Here is an 11420-nt window from a genome sequence, read left to right as displayed (position 1 = left end):
TTTAATGGATAATTTTTATCTTTCAATTTTAACAGTTTAATTTGCAAACATCAGCTTCCTCATTTTCTCTAGCCACTAATCCATTCAAAAAATGCTTTTAGTTCTCCTAACAAGAATATGTACATACAAAAGAATACTTTTATGTACAGCAACAGCAGCATTTTTTCTTTTCTTGGTGTGAAAGGGGAGTGGAAGAGACAGAAGAAGAATGTGCAGCTTTTCTTAAAGAGCTCCCTTTATTCACCTTGATTAGAAGATAGGAAAAGAATATTTTTTCTCATTTATAGTTTTAGAAAAAAATCTCTTTCAGAACAAAACATATGCATAATATCAGTCAGCCTTATGTTTAATCTAAAGAAAACATGTTTAGATCATGAACACTTAATTCAGGCAGCCATGTACCTTCAGCCCACTGATCATCTTTGCTTAAGAGCATGAGTCAATCCTTTAAAGAAAGATACTAAGATTCTGAAGTTACACTAGGGGCAGCATGAGATCTTCAACATATCCCCTATTTAAAGTCAACAAGTTGTAGAAATACAGGCAGAGCTAATAAAGCCAACTTTTCCTTTTTTTTCTTTTTTTAAACAGAATCCTTGTTTTGGAAAAATCATAAGCAATTGAGGATAACCCTTTGGGGATTAATTGCTTTCCATGCTGGATATCCAACTGTCTTCTTTTAAACAAGTATTTTCTCCCAAAAGGTTTACTTAACTTGTTTTGTATAACAAGAGGGAAAAAAGTTAATTTAAAGTGTCCTGGTAATTCTTTTCTTTAAAGATTTCTCACTTTTCTTTCCCACTCCTGAATGCTAGAGGAGAAAAAAGAAAAAACAAACACCACACAGAACAACTTCTTGCCATCTTCTTGAAAACCTGTCAACATTTGGTAAACTAACAAACACTTACAAAAACCTCCTGCAACCAACATATATCAACAGGGACCTGAAATTTAGGAGACAAAACTCCTGAAGACAACCTGCATAAGGCTTGTTGCCTACACAGATTTTTTTTTTTCACCTCAGTAGTTACCAGGACAGGGGAGCGGGTATTCCTGGGATTCTCACTCAAACTCCTCCATGGATCAACTGGTATGAAGTAAAAAGCTGACTAGGAAAAGCTAAACTTTGCAAGGGGCTGGAGAGACTGGACCTAGCTGGTCAAAGATGCTACATTTATACTAACAAACTAGAGTTATACTAACAAACTAGAGTCTCATCCCACAATCATCCATAGTTAAATCGCTGTCACAGTTTTTTGACTTGTGCCAGTTAGCAGGCTTCCAAACGCTGGTTGAAGTTTGGTCTGGGCTAGGAGCCATTCTCACAGGCAGCCTGCAGGCAGCTGCCCTGCTTTGGAAAGTAGGAGCTTAACCATAAAGAAGTCATTTTGGTCTCATGACTACAGAGCTATCTCTGGCACTGCAACTACTGGAACAGACACAGAAAAAAAAATTTAAAAAAAAAAAAAAAAAAAGCATAGCACAGGAGAGGAGGAGACCCTGCATGAAAATGTCAATAAAGCCACATGACTAGAATCCAAAGTGAAACAGGCACACCGAGATGGTTCATTTACAAATTCAGTCTACCATCTGCTATGTACAAAAAAGTTAAGGCTAAAGAATTTCTGCGCATTAGATCTCGCTCCTCTAACAGCTGTTGTGATGCAATAATCTTTTTCGGAGAAGACTAGAAGTAACAAGACAAGGCAGGTATACAAAACTTTTTATTGACAACAGAACAATAGAGAGGAACGTCACCACTTCCCATTCCTCAGGAATGTCTCCATTTCACAGTCAGTCTGCTAAAAGTATACTTTCATGGTAACAAGCAACAAGAAGGCATGGAGCTGTCTGTAATCTGAAGAAAAATGTTTAATCAGTGCAATGTAAAGGGACTGACAGTGTGCAAGTGTGCAGCAGGCCCTGTCACAACACAAACATGGCAGGCGACTGTATATGCAGAGCCAACAGGCACAGACACGAAGCAGTCAGAAATCTCAAATTATATCTCCATTAATTCCATCTAAGGGCAATACCTGAAGTGCTACTCCATCCATATTCCATTTCAGAAGTGAATACTTTCTTCCCTCACTCCTTTTACTTCCCCTGTCCTCAAAGATGTTAATACTTCCAACTGAATGGTACTGTGTCAGAGAATGCCTGAGCTTTTATATTTTGCTACCTCATACCAGTTCATGCATGCACTTGAGTTTACTTTCAGAAGCTTACACTGATATAAAGAAGGGAAAAAAAGTGCTGCATAAGAATAAAAGGATTTAGTTGTTAATGCTTCCTCGCTGACAAAAATATTTGGTAGCTGAAGACACTCCTTGTAATGTCATTTTTATAAAGTATGTACACAGTCTACTTAACATTTTCAAGATGCTGCATGTCAAGCATCTTAACATAATTTCAAATACTCTGAAATTAAATTTGAACTGAGATTCAATCTAAACAACAAAATACCTGAATTTTAGCTTTTACAGTATACACAACTGCACACTGACTGCAAGATGAAAGCACTCTTTCTCCTTCATAAGTTTCCTCTGCCTGCAGAACTGTACTGGTACTCCTGTGTAGTAGCTTATACGTTTGTTAACATTTATTACTTTATTGTGTTTTTCCTTTACTTAGTGGATGTGCCTCTGGATGTGTAGACTGGTTGTTAAAGTGCTTTAAAATAAAACAGAAACTCCAGCAAAAGAAAACATCCCTCAAAAAACCACAACAGATGTGAGAATTTTATCTGAAGGACTTTGTACAGCATTTACAATGTCAGCATAAAGCATCTGAAACATGAGCATTCCCTGCAGACTGATGCAGTGCAAGCAGTCTCATACATTAGATACTGCAACTCCTCCGGATTCAAGATGCACAATACTTACAAAAACAACCCTAGAAGCACAGACAAATGCTGGTGGCTCTTCCTCTTCTTTTTAGAAACATAATAAAAAAATCTGCATTACTCTTTCATAATTTAAATACATAAGTAATCTCCACTTTTATTACTTCATGACAATGACTTCAAATTTACATTATTTTAAGTACCGTCATAATAGCTCCAAGTATAATACAGATATTTGCTGATATCTTGTCAGAAAATAAAAAAAAAAAAACCAAAACAAACCTTCCACTATATAAAAAAAATTATGCTGGAAAGACAAGAACACAGAACAGGGACTTGGTACAGACTATGATTTCAGTTTTATATCAACCACAGTTAACCCAAAATTAACAGATACACAGCGATATTCAAAAGCAGTGCAAATATCTTTGGAGGTTAGAATAAAATTATACTACAAGAACATAAGACAGAAGAAATTAAAAGGCAAGTACTTCAAGTACAGGAAACCAGTCTCTGTGAGGTCCATCTTAGTGTTAGCTGGGAGTTCCTTTTCCCATCTTACTTCTTTCTCTGAAACACATTAGCCAGCATTGCACCTGATGTAGTCAGCTGGCCCATTTTGTTCAGAAACTTGGTCTTTGTATCTTCACTCACGAGGCTCGCTGCAATCGACATTGAGCTAGGAAAGTAAAAAATTTAGTGACATAAGACTAAAAAGAAAAAAAGAACACTGTGCTGTTATTTAATAAGCAACTGAATTGTCTTTGAATTTTAGAGGTTTCAAGATCACAAAAGACCAGTCTGTCAAGAAGAATTGAAAAACCATCACAATCAAGCCCAAATACACACTGTTAAATGAATTATCATGCCCTCGCAGTCCTAGTGAAAAGTTGTAAACTATTTTTGTGCACGCTACTTTTTACTACCTTTAGAAGTCACCACATTAGCATTTGTTAGCTATTTGGCAATTGGTCTAGTGACAAATACCTCTGTGAAAGATCAGTTTTACCTTCTCACTGGAAATGTCAATCTTATTTAATAGAAGAACAGTACTGGTTCAGACCAAGGATCTACCTAACCCAAGTATCCATCTAGCCCAAGTATCCTGCCTCTGACAGTGACCATTAGCAGACATGTAGGAAAGAGTAAAAGCAAGTACAAAACAGTGACCTCTCTCCTTAATTTCCAACTCTCTTATTTTCAAACTTTTTCCACCTGAGCAGAGTTTAAAATTGGTGTGGACTATCAATCTAGTCACTCACAATGAATCTTTACATCACTTGTTCAGCTTTCTTTCGATCTCCTTGTAAATTTCTTGTACACCCCACCCTGGGGCAGAGTCCTACTAGGTCTACCCCTCGCTGGGTAAAGAGCTTTCTCCTTCTGGTTGTTGTGGATGTGACTCCTACTACCATTGCTTGAGTGTTCCTACTTCATACGTACTAGAGAAGACAATGGAGAGTTCACAAATTTCCCACAAACTGGATTAGAAGGAGCAACCCAATCAATGCTGGACCTACGAGATGCTACAACTTTGAACATGTTAAGAAATTATCCCAATGCTGCAAAATTAACTGTTGGTTTTTTTTTTTTAATTTACAACATATCAGTGAGTTCAACTTCAGCTATATGTAACTGTTCAGCATAGTAGCAGTAATCTGTCCCAAGACAAGAGTGCAACAAGGCAAATGTATGATAGCAGGAATATTAATAGATACTCCATACTTCCTGTATTTGTAGTTAAAATGGCAAACATTTTTCAACAGCAGACAGGGTCAATTTTACAAAACATTACCAGTGAAATTCTCCCTTGTGAGCTCAACGTGGACACTTGTGTTTAAAAATTAGACCTAAGATCACAAGATCTGTCTTACTGGCACAGGGCAGCTTCCAAGAATTGACTTTTCAGTCTGCAAGGTAGGTCATAAACAGTTCTGTTAGACACTTTTGCATCAAGGCAGGTCAAGTTGAAGTTAACTTCAAATTGCTTCAACAGAATTTGAATGATTTCTTCAAAGGTAGCAGGGATGCATTCAGTATTTTTTCCCATTTCATACCACAAAAAAAGGTGCTTAATGGTAACAAATTCTGGTTCTTTTTAAACAGACTACTTGAAAAAAACAAAAGGGAAGCTTCTCACTAAAGTTGTACTGTGGATTTACAGATAACTTAATTGTATCATAACTGTATCTCCTCAAATGTATCCCCCATCCCTTCTACTTTTTAAGCTGAAGTGACTCCCTGTCTTCTGCATTTCCACAGTGCTTAATGGACCTAGATCCTTGAAGGGGCCTTACGTATGCCTCACACAGCATACCTAAGAGTATCACAAAGCATACTCCTAGGTATTTTTTTCAGTACATCTATTAATGGAAGAGGTTATCCAAATCAATCATCTCAATGTAAATATTATTAGTTGGTATTTTCTGAAAGCTCTGTAAAGTTCCTCATTACCTAAGATTTAGTGTTTAAGCATCATTTTATTGAAAGTATGATATCTGAATTTTTAGTGAGGTTTAAAATTTTGAAAATTTTTCTCAGGTTGTATCTCTTTTTAGACAACATCTGATAAAAATTGACATTTTATTTTAAAAATAACCTTTTTATTCTATTTAGCAGCCAATGATGAACATATATACTGTTTTGGAATTATTTATAAACTTTTTCTGTGAAATATTTCTTTCAGGCATAAGCACACAGCCAGACATCTTTGGCTTGATTAAACATCTACAGTCAACTAGGAATCCCATATTTCCAGCTAATAAAACTTAGCAGGTAAAACTACTACTGTAAGATGGATTTCTTGTGCAATTTCCCTTGATTTCATGATAAAGCAAAGGCATATAAATTATGTAAATAACAGTTTATACTTGCTATCAGCTGGGTAATCACAAGAAGCTATTCCAGCCTATAATGTATTCTACAGTTGTGTGTAACAAGGGAAAATGATTTGGGAAATATAGTATTTTCCAAGCATTAGCAACATTAAGAAAAAAAAATTGCTCACTTCAGAAAAGAAAGCCTAGCAACTGGTGACAAACCTGTAGTTGTTTTAAGCAAACTGTGCTGTCATTCCAATGATCCTGAATAAGCTTGAGGAAAACCCGGAAATGTTCAACGGACTTTCAAAACAGTTTTGGGGGATATCAGCCATCTGATGTTAAAAATTAAAAATTAAGAACTGGAGTGTCTAGAAGTTCATGTTTTCTAATATTATGTTACTGTAAACAGAAGGATAATCCACAACACTCAACATACTTAAGAGTTTAAATATGCCTCAAAAGTATTTCTATTACTATACGAATTGAACATTTAAACATAATAATAAAAGCAATATGAAATCAAATAATATGAGTCTCATGTCTTCAAAAAGTAATCAGAGAACCCAACAAGGCAATAATATATCTTGTTTGAAACAAGAAGTCCTATAGAAAAGTCCTTGCATTTACTCATTATTTAAAAACCAAAACAAAAAACAACCCACAAACAAAAATAATGTGTAACCATCAAATTTTTGACCAGCGTCTAGATGAATTACATGCTACCTGTTTTATGGGAAAGCTTTAGGCCAAAACAAACCTTCATGCTGGACATTTTATAAAAATCAGTTTGTAACGTAAGTTGTTACCCATGATTGAAATACCTTGTTAATTGCTGAAGCAAATGTTTAACAAAAGTGGCTATCCAATATTTAGAAAGACAAAGTTTAATCTTTTTTAAAAAACTATTTCTGTGACCCCCTATTATTTGACCAACCTTTTCTAACAGTGAGGGGCAAAGATAAGATAACCAACAGCATCTTACGGTTGCTTTTGCATCCAGTTTTATTTTTGTGCATGCATTCTGATGTTGTTAACAAAAATCAGTAATTTATCTCCTAGTTGCATTTAAATCCTTTGTCAAATATATATTTAACACTGAAATTAGGAACTGAAATTCACAACAGCTTAGCAAGAAAAAGGAGATATTCATGTATATGAAAAGGTCATTTCTTCAGTGGTAAAATATTTCGTGTTAGTTTTGTACGGTAGGAGATTGCAACCATAGCCTGATTTTGAATAAGAAAGGGGAAGGCTAATTAAAGAATGAAGTGATGCATTGTGAAGACTTATTCTTTTCAAATCTAAGTTTTCAGCAGCTGCATTCTAAAAGAAAATACACTGGATGTTGCATCATGTTTGCATTTATCTGTTTCTGCAATGGCTGAATAGCACTAACTGTGATTTCAAAATATTTCTCTAACAGGGATTTTAATTCAGACCTCTTAGATTTAGGTTAACATGTCTGCACTGACACAAGCTAAAGCAAGGTAAGTCTAAACCCTACATGAAATAAAAGTTGATCACTCAAACTCTAGCCACGCAGAGAACGGCTTTGATGAACTAAATAGGTTCAAACATTTGAGAGAGGTGAAAGAACACATTATAAAAAAAAAAAAAAAAAAATTAAAAATCCTGTCCAACTGAAGAGAACCACTTGAGAATTAGGAAGAGCTCAGCCAAGGAATTGTGTTTCATAACCTTAGGTTTCACAGTTCAGTTAATACAGGTAAGATAATACAAACCCTTCAGGTTAAGGTTAATGGTGTTCTTTAAAGAGACCAGTTTGATAGTGCATACACTTGCTGCATTCTGGGAGAGAAAAAAATTTCTTTCACAGTATGTTTGCCTGAGAAGGAATCAATTTCATCTTTTCTAATGATCTCTCCTAAAAGGCTGTCAAGAAGTTGCTCAAGAAGCAATAAATTCATTTACTTCAAAAAAACCATTTATCAGGCATAAAAGTCTTATCTATTTAGATACATACACTGCTTTTATTTTTTCTTTACACAGCCAAAGTCTGAGGTGGTGGCTTTTTTTATTGCACAAAGAATTAAAAAGAAAAAAGAATATTGGTTAGTCTGTAGATAAAAAAAAGAGTCCATAAAACCCAGGCAGGGGAAATATTTGCAAAGTAACAGATGCCCATGTATGCAACTGATTCGAATGAATCAACTTTTTAGTCAAAATATTAAGTCACTGCTTATGTGGAGGGATGTCCTTACACAGGTTGGTTGGTGAGAGTCTGCAGCAATTGCTTAGCATCAGATCTGCAAAGAGTCTGGCTGTTAATTCTTCCTTATCACAATTACCTATTGGGTATCTACTATGCAAGGTACATAGTACAGGGAAGACCTTGATAAAACTAATGCTTACTTGCAAAAAGTAGGATATGTCTAATGGGGCAACTAGCAAGTTTCTATCTTGCCAAGAATCATTACTGGTAGGTTGTTTTCTGAGGAAATAGCTGGCTTAAGTGCCAACCTTTAATATATCTGAAGGCAAGCTAAGCATTCACCATTCTTTAAAAATAAAAAGCAAATGCACAGCTGCTGAAGAATCTGAAGGATACAGGAAGGGGGTGGGCATTCAGTGTATGACTCCCAGGGGCCGGGGATGGGACACACAGGTATGCATGCCAGAAAGCTCCATTTAGGAGAAGGCAGAAAGGATAAGGAAAAAAGTACAACAGGAAGTAACATAGTGAAGCCCTGGGAAAAAACAATGCATTTTTTGGTTCTTGACTGACTGCCTATTTATGTTGCAAGCAAAGAATATGCCTGTGGAACGATTAAGTCAAATAAACCTGTTCTTATTCTGTGAATAACTAACATGTCAAAGAAATACCTGTTTCATCACGAAAACAGCCACTCAACTGGAATGCACTGAGTCAGTACAATCCCTACTTCATCATATTGCCACAGACAGAACCAACTACCTTATTAGAACAGATACACTATGGATTGTGATTTGTTGCAGAACCTGTATATTTTTAGTCTTAAAATAATTTCCCTTGAGAAATCTAAAGTTCTTTTCTAATACACCTTTAAGAGTTGACCTGATGCTCATGTCTCATTCAGTTCTTACTGGATTCAGTTCTTACCACACTCCATTCATTATCAACTACATCAGTAAACAGGCTAATTACCACTAGTAAAGTCTGAGAGATTTTATTCGGTGCATGAGAGACTGACTCTTTTTCTACACCATGTCTCTTCTGTTCAATTCTTGTACACCTTTCCTATTTTGAGAATGACTGAACTACCGGTTGCTTCCAGGATTTTGCCTGAGCTCTTTCAAGAAGTAAATTCTATAAATTTCTTACAGGTATGGAAGCATAACATAAGTTTCAGTAACTCTCTTGATTCCCATGGCCATTCCCATGGTATCACGACTGAGGACAGATTCTCTTTTTTCAGATACCTACTGTTTCTTCTCAAACTCTTCCTGGCAACACTGCTAAGGATTTATTATTGTATATAGTAATCCATGAGAAGTTACCTGCTGGTATGCTGTTCCAGGCAACAAGCAGGCAAGAGAACACATACACCTCATCATAATGATGCTTAGCTTTCCAAATTTGTGGGTCTGTTCGCTTCTTTTGTTATCAGGAGAGCACCACATACATATGATACCACTTCTACCACGAGGCAAATTGATACATACACACCACATGTCTGATGCCTCACTGGAGAGCTGAGTTTACTGTGCATTTGCAGAATGGGTGTTTTACTGCAGTGCAACATAGGTGGCATTTTCCCAAAGCCAACATATTTACTAAATAGTGTTTTCACACGGGTGGGTCAGTTTATACACCAGAGAAACCGTTCTCTCGTGTACACTAGTCACATGCAATCAAAGACAGCAGCCTGGAGCAGGTCATTACCGTGACCAGAACAATTCCTTCAGCCTGCAGGCCACCCCCGTGAAAGAGGGTTGCAAGGTGCGTGCTGCATGCATTGCTCTAAGCACTTAAGCCAAGCACTCCCTGCTTTCTCAGATTCAGGACAGAAATTCAATTACTTCTTTAAATGGATAAAAAAATAAGAACAAAGTAACATGGGAAAACAAGAACATCATTGCTACGATAAAAACGTGTTGTCCCCTGTTTTACACTGGAGACAGAAACAACCAGAAACTGAATTAAAGATGAAGCTCCTAAAATCTGCTTTCAAATACAGAATATGTCAGGGCAGGCTTTCTGGTCACAAGCCTTGGACACCATTATGGAATACGCTCTGCAGAACATTACTCTGGAGGCAGAGAAAAAAGAGAAGTGGAAGTCTTACCCCTGCGGTTCTTGGACAGTCTTGTTTTCCACTTTCTGTTCACACTCTTTTATCATGGAGCTTAAAATAACCTAAGACACATAAGGAAGAGACATACATGACATTTTTTCTTTTACATTAACACTTCGTACGAAATCTACTCCACAACTAATTCTGACATTAGCAGAACTGTTTAAAAAGTTTCTCTGCTGTTTTTCAAGTGCACTTAAATTCCAGCCATCTCACAATACCTTGTGGCTAGCAACAACAAAACCATTCACAATACTTTTAAGGAAGAAAATGTTTTTGAAATAGTTACAGGAATTCAAGACTCCCTCCTGCTTCCCTTGGCATTTCAAAATAGAGCTAAAGCAAACTCACTTCTATGACACACCTCCTTATCTTCCTTTTTTCAAAGAATACTTTTATTTATTAGCAGTTAACTTTACCATACATTCATCTTCCCTCTATTTTCCTTTAGAGAGTTTTCAAGTACGTTTTAAAATTTGTATCCTTACCAACATTATGCATGAAAGAAAAAGCAAGGAAAGAAAAGAAAAAAGTGTGATGGCATCCTGAGACAGCATCTTAATGGAAAGGAAGTGCTAAAGCAAACTTGGTATCATTTCACTGGTGTCATCCAGGGCTTCTATGAATCAAGTTTTTTTTCTTTACTTAAGCAATTGCAACGTTAAAGGTTTCTACAGAATATTTAAGACTAAAACCACTCCCCCTCCCCCTTACATTTCTCCAGCATACCAAAAATAAAGGAACAATTCCCAATAGCAGGCTTTGAAAGAAATCATACAATTCATTGGACAGGTACATAACTTCCTGCCCTGCTCCACAACAGTACTGTTTTAACAAGTTAAGACAAAAGCATTTGAAACACTTATGCAAAACAGTTGCAATGCAGAGTGTGAAACTATAAACATCTATATATATGTACCCACTGCATAAATGGAAACTTTCTCTGCTCACAGCTCAGGAGAAAGCTAAGCATTTTCTTTGAGACAATCAGCTTAAAATCTAAAAGCTACAAGCAACTAAAATAAGTACCAAAACCTGAATATATACAAAAAGGAAAAAAAATTTAATTTCAATCCCTAAACTATAGATCAGTCACTAATGGTTACTACCAAATGTAACTATTTTAAAATGTATTTATATACGTTAAAAAGCTGGTTTCTGTCAAATCCCTGTTAGACAGCTGCAGCACAATATATCCTTTGAAACCATTTATTACACTGATAAGATGTGGCCCGGTCTGCAGATCTGTGCCACTGTTCACTCTGTTTCTCCAAAAGATAACTTCAACATTTGAAACAGTTTGGATAGCAGATGTTATATACCCTTGAATGTTTCAGAAAGCAGCATTCAAACCTGTGTATGAGTCTAACAGGACTACAACTCTTACTGCTAAATTTGCTGTCCTTCACTTGCATAAAAAATTACGCAAGCACTTAAACTCAAGAGTACAGAGGTACA

At 36.1% G+C, this 11420-nt stretch overlaps 1 protein-coding gene across 1 annotated transcript in view; it reads right to left on the bottom strand.

Annotated features, from left to right (window-relative positions):
- Window positions 1-1706: 1706 nt before the first annotated feature.
- Window positions 1707-11420, bottom strand: part of RELCH (RAB11 binding and LisH domain, coiled-coil and HEAT repeat containing) — an 86607-nt gene continuing 76893 nt past the window's right edge. The window contains 2 exon segments of the mRNA XM_041118301.1: window positions 1707-3524; window positions 9954-10024. Coding sequence (XP_040974235.1) covers window positions 3404-3524; window positions 9954-10024 — 192 coding nt within the window. The 3' untranslated portion in view covers window positions 1707-3403.

The sequence above is a fragment of the Aquila chrysaetos genome, chromosome 18 (assembly GCF_900496995.4).
Source record: "Aquila chrysaetos chrysaetos chromosome 18, bAquChr1.4, whole genome shotgun sequence".
Lineage (NCBI taxonomy): Eukaryota > Metazoa > Chordata > Aves > Accipitriformes > Accipitridae > Aquila > Aquila chrysaetos.
This window is presented reverse-complemented; position numbering and strand designations above follow the sequence as displayed.